This window comes from Parasteatoda tepidariorum, chromosome 7 (assembly GCF_982258835.1).
Source record: "Parasteatoda tepidariorum strain Cologne lab strain chromosome 7, Ptep-v5.0, whole genome shotgun sequence".
In the NCBI taxonomy this organism is placed as follows: Eukaryota; Metazoa; Arthropoda; class Arachnida; order Araneae; family Theridiidae; genus Parasteatoda; species Parasteatoda tepidariorum.
The window spans coordinates 90,020,860-90,037,709 of record NC_141761.1 but is presented as its reverse complement, the minus strand read 5'-3'; the positions used below and the strand labels follow the sequence as shown (position 1 = coordinate 90,037,709).

At 31.5% G+C, this 16,850-nt stretch overlaps 1 protein-coding gene across 1 annotated transcript in view; it reads right to left on the bottom strand.

The window, feature by feature from the left end:
- Window positions 1–16,850, bottom strand: part of LOC107451914 (acyl-coenzyme A synthetase ACSM3, mitochondrial) — a 106,280-nt gene that overhangs the window by 38,388 nt on the left and 51,042 nt on the right. Inside the window, exons 3-6 of the mRNA XM_087168260.1 lie at window positions 11,906–12,018; window positions 10,194–10,312; window positions 9,414–9,472; window positions 6,651–6,705 (exon numbers count right to left, since the gene is read on the bottom strand). Coding sequence (XP_087024386.1) covers window positions 6,651–6,705; window positions 9,414–9,472; window positions 10,194–10,312; window positions 11,906–12,018 — 346 coding nt within the window. The remainder of the gene's footprint in view (window positions 1–6,650; window positions 6,706–9,413; window positions 9,473–10,193; window positions 10,313–11,905; window positions 12,019–16,850) is intronic.

Genomic DNA, 16,850 nt, shown 5'->3' with positions numbered 1-16,850 from the left:
ATTATTAAAATATTTTTTTAAAAATTACCCTGTTCTTAACAATATTGCTTATTGAAAAATATTATAGTGTTTGCATATATATATATATATATATATATATATATATATATATATATATATATATATATATATATTGAATTAAATGTGTTAAAAATATATTCATTTCTTTGGGACAAAGTCTGTATTATTGTGATTATCATTTTTTTTAAACAAGTTTCATATTAAGATTATATCTGCACATTGATGTTAATTTCTGACAATTTTGGCTCATTTAAAGAACAAATAGGACATAGAAGGAACTGTAGTCAACGAAAAAAAGTGACATTGATATTGACACACTGCTTATTCTGCATTTAAGAAAATTAATTCTTTTCGATGATAACAGTTAATATTCAGTTTAATATTGAAATATATGAAATCAAAGCATTCTTGGTTTTGCGAAGCAAACCAAGCAAGAATTGCGAAGCAATTCTCCGGGGGTTGGCGAGCGTCAGCGAGCAGGGGGCGGAGCCCTCTAGTATTATCAAAAATAAAAAAACTCTGAAAAAACCCGCTTTTCGCTACAAGGGGCCTAAAGCGGGTAAGCCGTTCGGGCAAAGCGGGTACCCGTAGACTTTACAAACACAAGCGCACATTAATTTTCTTAAACATTAATAATGAGACCTTAATCACACGTATAATAAACGTTAAAAATAACATTTAAATAACAATTTTAGACTTATTTTATCAGTCTCAAATTATGGTTTGTTATTCTTGACATAGTTCGCAAAAATAAAACCCTCTTCCTGAGTAAGTTGTGCAAGCTTCATGAGCCCAGTCTTTACAATCTCCACATTCAATCCAATCTGCTAGCGTTGAGTCCTTATAAGGACCCACAAGCAAGACAAAAATACTCTTTTACAATTTTTTTCTTTGAAGCTCTTGGTTCTTTAGCTTTACCTGGTTTACTTGTCGAAGGAAGATTTTTCAAATTTTTTTTAGCAGCAGCATTGTTACTTAGACGTTTCTTCTTTTCTTCCTTTTCTATTTGCATATTTTTAAATGGTGAACTTGTTAAGACTTCAGTTCTTTGAGTTTTACGTTTACGACTAGTTTTGTTCGGAGTAGGTTTTGGTAGCTGTCTAATATCCAAAGGCTTCACATGAGGTGTCAATGGCTCTTCTACTGGTTGAAATGAATTGTCACTAGTTGTCGAAGAACATGAAGGATCATCTTCAACAGCTGGATCATACGAAGTTTCTCCGTTTGTGCGTCGTAGCGATATCCTTGAAGCTTGAGAGTAATTGTGATCCACGTTTTCAAATACAGATGTAGAAGTAGAGCAATCAGAATTATTAGAAAGACGAAAATAATTAGAAAGATGTATCTACCCGTTTTGCCCTTCCCGCTTTGCCCAAAAGCATATTTTTTACTAAAAAAATTATAACCTTAAATAAAAATAAAAATAAAAAAAATTGAACATCCTAATTTATAGATGAATAGTGTTAGAATAATATAATAATATTGACAATAAAAAAATAAGCCAACTTTCGACTAGCCACAAGTCACATACCTTGAGATTTTTTAATAAACTTACTAATATTTTTATTTTGTGCTTGCTTGCGCCCTGTCGCTTTACTTCTGCTCCGCTGGGACTGATTGAAACTCGTGAGTATTCGGGTAATCACGGCATACTTATATATCGGCGCTTGCGCGCCATGAGGCGGGATACGAATGCTTACCCGCTTTAGGCTACCCTCCCCTATACCCATTCTTTAAAAGAAGAAAGGTTATAAATGACATTCTAATCTATACAATAAGCTTAACAAGCTGTTCCCAAATGGTGTGCCACGGAACCTTAGGATTCCATAGAAATTAGGACTTTTTTTTTTAAACAAGTAATGATTTTAAAAACCTGTAATAGGTTTGCATCTAACGAATAATCCAATTTTTATTTAATATTAAGGTTATTTTTATGAATTTATTTATTTAAAAATGCAAAAAAAAAAAAAATAATGAATTTTTAAAAATGTATTTTTTCCAATAACAGCAAATTGTATGAACTATTAAAAATATATGTATTTACAATGATTGCACCAGTATTTCTCATTGAATTCCTTTGTCAATTTGTATTCCTGTGCTAAAAATAATTTTTAATTATTAATTATTATTTTTAATGTACTATTTAATAAAAGTCAACACATTCTGAATTGTAATTTACATAATTTTTATATTATTTTAAATTATACGACTTAATTAGATAAATTTCAAAATTTTAAAAGTGGCAGAATAGACCGCCGAGAAATCAAATTTCAAACATACGACTTTTTTAAAATTTGATAGCTCAGAAACTATTCAACTGATTGCTCTCAAGTTTTGCATTTTGCCATTTAAAACTACACTCTTTAAAATTATTTTAAAAATTGTACACCTTACAGATTAAACTCCTTCGATAATCTAATAAGGCCGACTCATAATCTATTTTTGCTCCAAAGAGCTAACATAAGCACAATACTAACATAACGTTAACTTGCGAACTTTTTTGCTCCAATATTGCTTGATAGGTCAGCTCTGATAGTATAGGAGCCTTAATCTAATATATATAATTCTCTTACGTGGCTCCCAAACTTTGGCTGTATTTCTTTTCCGCTGGTGGCAACAGTTTTCATTTTTAAAGAAGTACTTTGTACAACTAAATAAGATTCTTTTCACAACACTTAAATATTTACTTTATTTTCTTCATAAATACAGAGAACAGTCGGCAAAGAATTCTGTTAGGTTAAAAAACATTTCGCTAAAAAAAGAACGAATTTTAAAATAAATAAAAATAAACAACTTAAAAAATAAAAATGCTGTTGCCAGCCATAGAATTTTTTGAAAGTTAACTTAGCAACATAAATCAAAATGACATAGAAGCGCAACTAGATCAAAATTATGATACCCGAGTGCTTGACGTAACAAATCCTTCAATTCTATAAGTGTTGTATCGCCAAATGCCCAGATTAACAATTGTGTTTTTAAAGAAATTCTATAAAAAGTTTCAAATAAAAAAACTTCTATCCAGCTACTTCTACAACTGCTTCTGGAAGAACTTGGTTCATTGATTAAAAATATTGCTTTAATTTTACAGTACTAACTTTACTTCTACTAACATTATTGCTATGACCCTCTTTCATTACATTTTACAACTTCATGCTAAATTTGAGGACTTTAAGTTTGTTTTGTGGTTGAATACTGACATTTAGAAATGTGTACATAAAAAAAATAATATTTAGAGGTTAAGAGTTGCCTCAGAAAAATTTGAATTGTTGACACTGAATCTAATAATGAAAACAATCGTTCTTGTGAAAAATTGAATTGTAGTGCTGACATTAAAACTAAATATATTGTGTTTCAACTTAACAATACTGCCTTAATTTTACTGACATATTGAACAAAATTAAGGTTTAGAATTGCCTCGGAGAAATTTGAATTGTTAACAATGACTTAAACAAAAAGTTTTATTTTAACTGACAAATACTATATAATAATTTTAACTTTTTCTATGACTATACTCATTTTCTTACTCTTTTCTTTGTTTTTTATACATTTTATATTTTTGTGATAAAATAAAAAACTTATAATTGTTCTGCTTCTGAACACTGATGAAAACACATAATGATGGGCTTCACCAATAATCAAAAATATGTACATTTATTTTACAAATTCTATATTATTAGGGTGACGCCCTTCAGAGAATTAAAAATACAAAATTATCTTCATCGGAGCCGATGCTTTACATCCGGTGTTCAGTACTATTTCATATTGTTTTACAACAATTACAGGTTTTAACCCTCTGGCGGGAAAGACTTTAAAACAAAACTTACAACAGTTACTTTTCTCAACAACTGAAATTTAGAATAGTGTGTTTAACAAAATATGTGAACTGTTTGCATTTTCAAATTAACATTTAAATGTACAGGTTTAGAATTTTCTACAGTGAAAGGTTTCCGGAGCTTCAGTATTCAAAAAAGTATACAAAAGCTCAGTGGCGTACGCAGAATTTTTTCAAGGGGGATGTTCATAATTTTCTGAAACTACTAAATGAAATTCGAGTGTGTAATAAAGCACTATTATTTCCCTAATTTAGACAGCAAGACAATTTTTACTTTTTATTTAGACAACATCGTTTAGTTAAATTTTGATTTGATTTTTTAAATTTAAGAACATAGTGTAATATCTTCTGAAAAAAGTCATATGGGTGGGAAGTAACACTTTGAGGGCCACTTTCACATTCATCAGATTTTGTTATGCTAGAAACGTTTTCTTAAACGGAAGTATCACATTTCCGTACAACAAAAAAACTTACTACATTGGTACTAGATGCTGTCACCTCACTAATTTCAGGTCGTGATTTTTTCTCAAAGTAATTAAAAATTGTTAAATTCTCGCATTTTGTCATCCTAAAGATCCAAGAACAGCAAATATATAAACATATTGGCTCAGAAATATCCGCTATGTTACGATCTCAAAGTTTCGAGCTAAATTGAATAACTTCCAGGAGCACAGTACCACCAATGGTATTGTTACTGATTTCTTCACTAGTCTATACATAATGATAAACGCTGTGTGTGCGTCTGTCTGTAATCACAGTATATCGCCCCAGAAACCTTGCCCAGGCACGAAACTCGACACATAATTGTGTTTTGACATTATGAAGAAGTATGTTTTTTCTTTTTCAAAAATTTGGATTAGTTTTTTAGTTATCAGTCATTTTGTAAGAAAATCTATGCTTTTTCGTCTTCAAAAAGCCATATTAAAAAACTATTAAAAATGCATATACTTTTCTCCACTCTTATAAATGTATGCTAATGCGAACCTTACAATTGAAATATTAATTTTCGACAACTTAAACCAATAATATACGAAGGAATTAATAATTTAATTGTAAGGTTCGCATTAGTTTACATTTATCAAAGTGGAGAAAAGTTTAACTTTTGTACTAAAAATGTGGCAACATATTCGATACGTAAATAGAGCGCTTCGTTTTGATATATTTGTCGCTGTTCATAATTGTTATAATAAGTTGTTCTTCTTTCCACGCTCTATTTTTTTTCCTTAAGCGAAGACGATAATTTTTGTAGCAATATAGAAATAGAAATTGATACCATAAAAAATTATATAGAAATAGAAATTGATACCATAAAAAATTAATTCGTTTTCGTGTTCTTTTCATGTATTTAGCATTTTAGTTTTTTTTTCTTAAGCGTTGTTGCTATACAATATATAAAATAGGAATTTAATTGTTTTTGAAGGAATGATCACACTTACCTTTGTATCTCTTTGGTTTTTCTATTCTTTATTTTAACAGTTTTTATTTAATGTAATTAGTTATTTTCAGAAAGTTTCAGTTTGCAGGTAAGCACTTAGATTTTAATATTGAAGTTTCATGATTTGCTTTCATAGTAATTGTTGTTCTAAAGCATTCGTTGACTTCTTAAAAACCCGATTACTGACATGGCAGAACCACCTTCCAAAAAACTTTGTATTTTGTCAAGGAAAAAGATATTAAGAGATTCTCAAAGAAGAAGAAGGGCCCAAGAAACGTCTGTGGAATGTCAAGGATGGAACATGACCGAATTTCGACAAGCAATTCAAGAGACCAAGAAGTATCAGAGAAACGTCAAAGAAGATTAGAAGAGGATCGTGTCTCAACTAGCAGTGTTAGGGCCTGAGAAACACCTGAGGAACGTCAAAGAAGATTAGAAGAGGTTCGTGTCTCAATTAGAAGTGCTAGGGTCCAAGAAACATAGCGTAGCGGACAGCTGGCCGCCTTAGGCGACTAGTCATTAAATAAAACGATTATTAAAAAAAAAGCATAATAAATTATTTTTAAAAATTATTTTTTGTGTAGTGCATAATTTCATTTATGTATCAGTGGGTAAACTAATTTTGTAATTATGTGCAAAATTTTCTTGATTTGCTTAAAAAGTTCTTAATATCTAATGAAATACGCAAAAATAAATCAGGGGACCCCAGTACACCCTGTCAACATTTTATATTATCCTGGAAAAGTTAAGGTAATTTACTAGAACCTTATGTTGATACAATATGAAATAATATATTTTATTTATATAGCCGAGAAATAATTCATAGCTTCGAACAAAAATGTCAAAATTAAAAAGTTAAAAGGAATTAATAAAAAGGCTAGAAAAATACATATTTTATGCAAAAAAAAAATGTTTTTGAAATGCATTAATTCTTTTTTTTATATTTTAAATAAAACTGACGATGGAATCAAGATTTTCTTATTTAAAAAAAAATCCTAAAAAAAAAATAAAAATTTAAAAACTATTTTTTTCAATACTAAAGAGACATAGTTTTCATCTAAAATAATTATAATTTCTTTAATGAATACTACCTTAAATAATACTTTCATTAAAAAACTAGAAAATAAATAATACTGTTAAAGCTGCTTTTATAGTATAATTTATTATTCCATATTTTTCTACTGGCTATTTTGATTAAATGAATGTTTATATTTCAACTGTACTTTTCGTTAAAAATATCTTTGTATAATGTTCAGAAATTATGTTATAGCTGTAATTTTAAAAATAAAAATATAGATATAATTAAAATTTATTGAAAACAAACTTTAATAATGAAATAAATTATGAGCAGTATTTCAATACCTTATGATCATCCGAATTTAATTGTATATGGTTCAGATCAAACCAGCCAAACTTCCTGAAAAATAGTGAATAAATTATGCTTTAATTATACTTATGCAAGTTAAATAAAAATAATTTTATTTAATGCTATTCTTTGGAAAATAAGCTGTTTGATTTAAAAAGCATAATTAATGTTCAATTTCCGCAAATTTTTTTATGGCATGTCTTTTATTTAAATTTAAAATGTTTTATTTTAATAACTTATCGTGGATAAAAGATTTTAATTTTCAAATCCTTTCCGAGTGAGAGAATCACAAAAGCATCATAACAAAATCAGAATAAGAACGGAAGAAATAAAAAGTGGTGGCTTAAATGAGGTCATTGATAATTTGACAGACTTGTAACGTAAATGGGGTTAATTTCATCAAAAATTCCTCCTCGAAGGCAAATATCACCCAATACTTGATCCAAGAGTTCCCTTGTCTTATAGATTGGGTTCAAAATTACAAGGCTACGAAGTTGATCATTAGTAATTGCAAACCCAAAAAATTGAGTCGGCTGCTCAACGACGGTTATAAAATTTGATAGACTTATTTTGCTGTCCCTTTAATCAATGTTAATCTAATCACATATCTAATCAATGTTAGTTCAAAGTGTAACTATATAATTTTTATTTTGAAATAAGTAGTGGTGAATTAAAAAAATCAAACTATAATAATTCCGACCACAAATAAATTGCTAAAGACTTAGTTTGGTTACCAGTTTTATCTTTTTACCCAGATCGATAACGTTTCATGCTGACACGTATTTGTGCCAGTCATTGCGAAATGTTAAAGAGGAATTAGTTTTAAAGATTCTAGCTATTCATTAAAATTCTTAAGATTTTACGCGCTAGAAAACATTTCAAATAGCAAGCATTTCAAACTTAGTAGCAAACAGAGCGAGCAAACAATAAGGATGCATAGTAATCTTCGAGGATGATAGCATAATCAAATAGGGGGCAAAACCCAATAGTAAAAGTTAATAATGAAAGTATAATAGTAAAAGTTAGTGCGTCTGTACGTCCCTTTTAGGACTCTAGAACCGTTTGCTCTCGTGATCTCACTTTCGACTGCGAACGAGAGGGAAAAAAATTAGCTTCCAATTTTAAATCCAAAATTTCCATTTTATCGCTCGAGAGAGACATTTAATAAATAAAATTTTCTCATTGGCTTAGCATTTGCCATTGTTATAAATTAAAACTATAGATGATCCAGTTTTTTCTTCAAATATTCAAAAGATAATACCATCAGTAATGATTGCTAGCTTACAATTCTATATAATAATCGAAAAAACAAGAATTTTTATTGCACGTTCTTTAATATTTAATTATATCTATATGTATATTTCTCTTACACGGCGACAAAAAAAGCCTAATTACAACTCCCCGAATGGCAACGCTAGAAAATCGACCAATGATTGCAGCTACAAATGTCACATGCCAAATCTAGCTGAGGTGGTTCAACGTATAGCGCTTTTAAAAACGGAAACTGAAATAACCTTAAGCTAGGCAGAAGTGAGTAGTCTTTGTCGATAGATCTCTATTTTAGTATTTTGTCGAAAGAGCTTTTTTTCACGAATTTATATATTACGAATTTATTTGACGATTTTTGATTTATATCACGAATTTATTTGTTTTATTATTGTTATTAGTTATTCATTGAAAAATGAGTCTCAGTCGTGCTGTTACGCTTTAAGATTTTATACTATAGCACATTTCTAATAGGTTTAACGAATAACATGTCATTTATTTGAATTCAAATTTATTTTAATGACTTAGTATTTACTAAAAAGATGTAATTTTTTTTAAAAAAAAGTTGTTACATGGATTTAAATTATTGTTTAGAATTCTTAGAATTTTGTGTATTTGCAATGTTCCTAAGTTAGTAGCGAGCGAAGTGAGCTTGGTTTGCGAAGCAAACCATATAAGATTGCTTAGCAATTTTCGGGGGTTGGCTAGCGTTAGCGAGCAGGGGGCGCAGCCCACTAGTTTTATTTGTTATCTCAAATAAGATCAATGACAGACGTCAATAGCATATAATGTTACCGAATTAGTGTTTCAAGATTTACCTAAAACCAAGAGTTTTTTTAAAAATAAAACAGTTGAGCTGTTTATTTAATGTAAATTTTTCTGTACAGCTAAATAGTTTAAAATTGATTGTAATTAAAAAATACATACTAAAATTCAAAATAGATGTAGGAAAGTCACTAATTCGTTTCAGAAAACTGTAAAAATCACCAAATTTTTATAAAAATTAATCTTGATAATTTGTATTACTTTAGTAAGATTTGTTTTAATAGTTCTGAAATATAGTAATATAATTATTTAATATAGGTAGTGTGGTATTAAGTTTATAAGTGTTTTCGAAAGGGATAGGTACAGGATTTATTACCTGATAGCGGTAAATTTTGACTCTCATGAGTTAGCTTTTATGGTGGGAAGGAAAATAATAAAATTCCAAGACAATGACGAGAACTGTTATCATGTAACCCGTTTATTAGAAAAAATAAGGATTATGTAGAATTGCGCTTAATCAAATTTATGGTGGGGTGAAAAAAAAACTAACTTTCAGCACAAATGACACTCCCATACCAAAGCGAACTGTTTGAATGGCAATCGTCTCTTTACGGTGAAAGGACTACATCATGTATTTTAGCATAAAATTACTGAAAATTTCAAAAGTGCTGGAAAAGCGAATGTAAAAATAAGTAAAGCAAAAAATAAGTAAAGAATCAAATACATACTTATTGGGTGATTTAGAAACGATTACTTTTTGTTTCAAAGTTCGAAGACATTCAGCTGCCTATTAAAAAAACGCATATAATAATGAAATTAGATTCAATGTAAAATCATATTTATATATATAGTGGTAATAATACAAAATGACAGAAGCGTATAATGAGACAAACACGTTGAAATAAGGAAAAAGGTGGTTTTACCAATAAAGGAAAGGGAACAATCATGAAAAAACTATTATAAGAAATAAATCAAATTAAACTGTTTGAAAGGCCCCTTACTAAGATTTGATTGAAATAAGAGAATTTCGTATGACCTGAATCACTATCTCAACACTCTGCATATAATTCAAATTCTTAGATTTAAATCTCAGTTTTCGAATTGCCTGTTATGAATAATCATATTCGAATAAGTGAAAATTCCAATTAACGGATTCGAATCGCTGATGATCCTGATTAGCAGATCTCCAGTTCAAGTCAACTGGATGATTACTGATTATAAATAGCTGATTATAGTTTCAGTGTCGAGGACACCAGCTATTATCAATTACTGCAGTTAGTTTGTTGCTGCCCATTCCCCTTTCTTTACCTGTAACTTTGCATTTCCAAATTTCATTTGTAAATTTTCTGAATTTCTAGTTTGGCGCCGATATTTTTTCCCCCTTCTAATTTAGAGATTTCAAATTTTTGCACTTTCTCGAGAAATAGAATTACTATCACAACTATTTCAAATATTTGAAAACAAAAATTATTAATCAAGTGTTTCTTTAATAAAATAATTCAACATACTTCTTCGACTATGTCCGCAACTGAATCATGGGCAATCACGCAGACAGGATTTAGAGCTTTGAATCGATATACCAGATCTTTGGTAGTTAGCATGGTGGATGCAGGACTTAATACACAACCTAAAAAAATTGGCACTTTTATTTACATTTTTTATAAATCAAACGTGTGCTTTATACATGTATTCAATTATTGGCATATTAAAACTACTAGTTAAACAATGAAATCAATTAATCAACCAGAATTATCCATTATCATTTTCATGAGTAATACACGAATAATTAATTACTCATGAAGTTACAAGTAAATTTAGTAATAGTACAGCAAATAATCCATTTTATGGATAATATTTGAGCGAATATTTAGTTTGTGGATAATATTCCAATTCGCTTGAGCCAGTTTTAGATATTATATTACTGAGGCTAATAAAAATGATTTTTCAAACTGAGCATTTATCCAAAGAGTTTAGTTCAAACGAAGTTCAATTAAGTCATTAGATATACGAATAAGAATTCATGTATTAACCTTAGTTACCTTAACGACGAGTTAAATGCTAAATAAAAACAGTTGAAGTGTTTATTGTTTTACTGTTGAACAGCTGATAATATTAGTAGCACTCGTTTTTGAAGGTTAAAACTGCTACTAAAAGACGTTTCTACTTTGAAAAGGAATGGTAATCTGACGCATTTTGTAGTTCCAAGGCGCATAACAAAATAAACAATTCATTATCCTTTCTCTCATCTCACCCCTATTATGATAAAATCAAAGCAGACCTCGGCCGATTGGCCTGTGTAGGGGGCAGGGAACTGTCCTTGGTCCTGGGTTCGAATCCCGGGCAAGGCATGGATGTTTCTTTTTCTCTGTGTGTGTTCTATGTCCTTTCTCCTTTGTGTGTGAATGTGACCCGCCCTATAAACGGTTTGTGGTTGCGTGAATGGCGTGGCAGAAGTCGAATTCCTGGCCATAGATGGCGCCACTGAAAAGCAGGAACAATCGCACCTCCACTGCCTAAACAGGCATACGAATAATAAATAAATAAAAAAAGAGAAAGAAAAGAAAAAAAAGCAAACCTCGTGCATGCGCAAATGCGGGGAAATTCCTCGGATTTAAAAATATACCGTAGCATTTAATTGATTTCTAAATATCGTTTTAGGATTACAGGAGTATAGTTACAGTTACATTGAGCCTTGGTGGTCCAGGGGATAGAACGTACAAATGTGGGTTAGTTCCATCACAAAAACAGTCAACGGAAAAAATATCTTCTAATACTTGATCCAAGAGTACTCTTTTCTCTAAATTAAGTTCAAAATTACAAGGCTACGGAGTTAAACATTGGTAGACGTAAACTCTAAGTTGGGTAGGCTGTTCAGCGACAGTTATAAAATAAAAAATATTTTTAAAAAAATCTATAAAATGAAAAATATAAATTAAAATATAGTTACATTAAAGTTTACTTTTTAGACAGAACTTAGTTTTCTTCGCAATATTTTAAATATTTGCAATTGCAACCACTATGGCTCAGGGGTTTTCGTCTTTTTCCTAGTTTACGGATAAGAGCAGCAAACTAGCTTTGTGCAAGTTTTTGAAAAAATGTATTAAATATTTTCTTTCATCAAACTATTTGGATTAATTTTGAATCTATAATTTTAATATTAGACAGTCATAGTATAAATGATTTTCAAATTTGTAAAAACAGTAATTAATATCACACTCACCGACTCTGAGAGCGGAAATGTTAAGGAAGTAAAACTCTGGTATTTTTGGTAACATTACAATAACTGCATCTCCTCTTCGGATTCCCAATGTGTTTTCAAGAATTGAAGCTATTCTAAAGGAGAAAAAAAATTGTCACGAGATATTTCAGGAACATACAAACAAGTCATCAAAATCAAGACAATATGTAATCTTCTTTCATTTTTTAAATATTTTGTAGAAATTCTGTTTCCATAACCGCGCATGTCTTCATCTATAAGAACGGTTTTCATAACGGAAATTTCATATTTTCGATTCAGTGCTTGTACCCAATAAAGCAGGAAAGAAGTTATTGTTTTACAAAATACCCTTAAAAAATTTGCAAAGTGCTCGAAAAAAACTCTATTCAAATCGCTTAACGAGCACGCAACCACCCAACCGACCGCCCACCCACACACACACACGCATGCATATATACACTGGTTATCATAAATTAAGGAAAATTCACAAAAATCGCGATAACTCAAGAAATTACACATGGAATTTTATGAAACTTACCCACAATATACAACACATAGTAAGGTATTAAACAACATAAAAAGAAATTATCAGACATTAATAGTAGTATAGAAATTAGCACATGTATAAAATAAACAAATTGGAAGTATCGGTTTGCAATAGAAAAAGTACCTTTAATATGGAATATGATTGCCTCTAGAAGCAATACAGCACAAACAGCGATGTGTGATGCTTTCAATTATGCGGTCTATCAGTTCAATAGGAAGTGAGAGCCATTGCTCTTGTAAAGCAGTTGCAAGCGTGGCAAGGGTCTGAGGGGGCGGATTGATGGCAGATACACGCCTCCCTAGAGCATCCCAAACGTGCTCGATAGGATTCAAGTCCGGGGATCGAGCTGGCCACTCCATGCGAGTAATTGTTTCCTGTTGAAGATAATCATCAACAATGCGAGCTCTGTGTGGTCTTGCATTATCGTCCTGTAACAGGAAGCAATCACCAATTGCCCCGGCATATGGGCGCACATAAGCATCAAGGATGTTGTCTCGATAAACCTGAGCATTCACGGTTCCCCTTGGAAAGACATGGAGGTATGTGCGCCCTCCTAAGGATATGCCTCCCCAAACACAGACACTGCCTCTTCCGTATGCATCTCTTTCACGGATGTTTGATGGATGATAACGGGTCCCAGGTTCTCTCCATATCAAATAACGTCTACTGTCACTTTCTAGACTAAACCTGGACTCATCCGTAAAGAGAACAGGCCTCCATTGATCTGACGTCCAGTGGACATGTTGTCGGGCCCACTGCAAACGGTCTCTCCTATGGCGTGATGTGAGCGGCACGCAAATGGCTGGTCGTCTCGCATACAGACCACCTTCGTGGAGCCTTCTGCGCACAGTTGACGTTGACACCAACCTTCCGGTGGCTGCAGCAAGAGAGGATCTAAGATGTGTCGGAGTAGCGGTTCTATTCCTGCGTGCACTTAATGTCAAATATCGGTCATCGGCACTGGTCGTAACAGTTGGCCGTCCTTGACTGAACCTCCTAGATGCCGAATCTGTGGTTTGAAATTGCCTCCAAAGTCTATGAACCACAGATGGACTCACATTTAGCCATCTGGCCACTTCTGATTGACTCTGCCCTGCCTCTAGTCTCCCGATGGCTCTCCATCGTAGTTCTTCAGGCAAATGATGCCTAGAGGTCATTATTACGAATTGGCTATCTCAGATTTTCAATGTCGCAATCACAGTAAAATTTGTGTGCTTTCTCTCAAACTTGGACTTTTATGCTCCAGGCAGATGACGTAAGCCGAGTGCAGCGCCACTAATTTGCATATTGCAATTTTACTCAGCTACTCTTAGTGGACAACATATGCAAATTTTGCACGGTTTGGCTTACTTTTGAAAGAGTTATCGCTATTTTTGTGATTTTTCCTTAATTTATGATAACCAGTGTATATATATATATACATATTTATATGTATATATATGCACCGAAGAGCCATTACATTATGACCACCCTGCTAATAACATGTAGGACCACCTTTAGCCCTCAAAACTGCTAGCACCCGACGTGACATTGATTCCACAAGGTGCTGATAGGTAGTTTAAGGTATGTGGTACCAAGCGCTCACCAACTGGTCCTGCAATTCCCTCACATTGCGAGGGGGTAGCGTGGCAGCACGAATTTTGTTTTCCAAGTAGAACCACAAATGCTCGATTAGATTAAGGTCAGGTAAATTTGGGGGCCCAGACATGACTTGAAAGTCACTGGAATGTTCCTCGAACCAATCTATGACGATTCGACCCTTATGACATGGTGCATTATCCTGTTGGTAAACACCATCCCCGGCAGGAAAAACTGTTGCCATGAATGGGTGAACCTGGTCTGAAACTATGTTCAAATAGCTTGCAGACGTCAGGGATTGTTCTATGAGGATTATGGGTCCTAATGTGCCCATAAAAACATTGTTCCTGGGCGAGAAACCATAAGAACCTGGGCGAGAGCCCATTGTTACAGATGGGGGTGGTCATAATGTAATGGCTCTTCGGTGTATAGGGTATATATACATACCACCCACCCACACACACACATAAATATATATATGCATATTTAAGCAAAAGTAATGCATAAAAAATAACAATTTTAGATTATGAAAATTATCGAGTAAGTAAAACGAAAAAAAAATTAACAATATTAAAATACACTTCGAGGAGATCTGAATTTCAAACGATCTTAAATTTCATTAGAAAATTTAATGATAAAATATAAAATTTTTAATTTAAATTTATATAACTAGTGGGCTGCGCCACCTGCTCGCTAACGCTCGCCAACCCCCGAAAATTGCTACGAAATCTAATATGGTTTGCTTCGCAAACCAAGCTCGCTTCGCTCGCTACTACTTAGATACATTGCAAATGCGCGAAATTCTAAGAATTCAAAACAATCACTCAAATCCATATAAAAACTTTTTTAAAAAAAAACAAATTACATCTTTTTAGTAAATACTAAGTCATTAAAATAAATTTGAATTCAAATAAATGACATGCAATTCGTTAAACCTATTAGAAATGTGCTATAGTATAATTCGTAATGTAAATCAAAAATCGTCAAATAAATTCGTAATATATAAATTCGAGAAAAAAAGCGCTTTCGACAAAATAGTAAAAAAGAGATCTATTGACAAAGACTACTCACTTCTACCTAGCTTAATAGTATGAGATTGCCGCAGCTGATGCTCTCTGGTTATTTCCGTTTCCGTTTATAAAAGCGCTATATGTTGAGCAACCTCAGCTAGATTTGGCAGGTGACATTTTTAGCGGCAATCATTGGTCGATTCGCCGTGTAAGAGAAATAGTAACGTAAACAAAACAAAGCAAACGTTGCCACCGGCGGAAATTATATATATTAGATTGTAAAATATATAAATATGTTAAGTAATTCCTTGTAACAGCTGAAATAATTGGATATATCAAGAAACCAAACCGAAAATCAAAACTCCATGTCAGATATAAAAATGACCACAAATACCAAATAAAAGTACCAGGTTTTAGAAAAAAAAATCAAATATTTAGAAAGATTGTTTTTGCTTTCGAAGTCTATAGTTCAGAAATAAATTAACGTGTTGAGAAAATTTGATAAACAATATAACTTAAAAACAAAGTTAAATATATGTATCTCTTGAAATTCACTGTATTAAAAATTATTTTTTGTTTTTTCAAACATTAAACATTTTTGTTTGTAAGTTTTAAACTATGAAAGTTTTTGAGGGTGTTCTAAATATATGCCATAATAGTTCCCTTTATAATCAAAAGTAAAGTTATGAATATTGAACACTTTTTTAATTTTTCAATTTACTGGTTGGATAGACTTATATGTTTTCATAACTTAAATGTTCGGACTATTGCATGATACTGTAATAACTCGGTTTAATTTTTTTAGCATAAATTTTGCTCTGGTAGAATAAAACGGTACTTGTTCGTGATTACGAACAACCAAATACTACAAGAGAATAACTGAGTTTTCCTTGACAAAAAAATGCTTCTGTTTGAAATGAACAAATGTTCTTTGAATGTTTTACAATCGTTATCCTTATTTGTAAAAAACTCTCGCACACGATGATCTCGCTATAGACTAATATAATATTTTTTTAAGTGATGTTTTTGAGATAAAATTCTTTTGCATTGTTACTAAAATACAGAAAAGAGGGAAATTTTGCATGCTTATTGAAAAATGACAACTGCATCATGAAACAGAGCAAACATCATCTAAAAAATGGGATATTTTTCCGTTTTATATTATTACATTGTGAAAATAAAATTAAAATGCAATATACTTACTGAAATTAAATAGGGCAATACAGCGCAGGGAATAAGATTTTTCTGTTGACTGCTTTAACATTTAGAAGAAAGTCCAGAAACTTTCATCTAGAAACATTGTTTCATTGGAGACGGAAACTTCCGTATTTGAAATTTTCATATTTGAATTCGCTTGGAACAATGCAGCAAAAGGGCACATTTATAAATTTTGTTATAGAAAAATGCAATGCTGCTATTTAAAAAAAAGTTCAGAAATTTTATTCTGGAAATATTGTATCGATTCAGGAAAGAAACTTAAAAGGAAATTCACATATTTGAATTTGCTTGGAGCAGCAAAAAGGCTCATTTTTAAACTGTGCAGAAAAGCATTTATGATAGCCAGTATTAAGTTGTAGCAATTAAGTTGTAATTAAGCAAGTTCTACAGCTAACGCATAAATTCGATTGGACAAAAATAAGCAAATTTCGAAAACATAAATTTTGAGACTGTGTGAGAAATGTAAAAAGACCCATCCTGGTGAGCATATCCAATATTCAAAAATTCACACAATATTGACAGGAAAGCTTTAGTCAGGAAATTACACACACTCTTTCTTTCTTGGTTAATATAATTAAAATTGTTATTTGTTTTA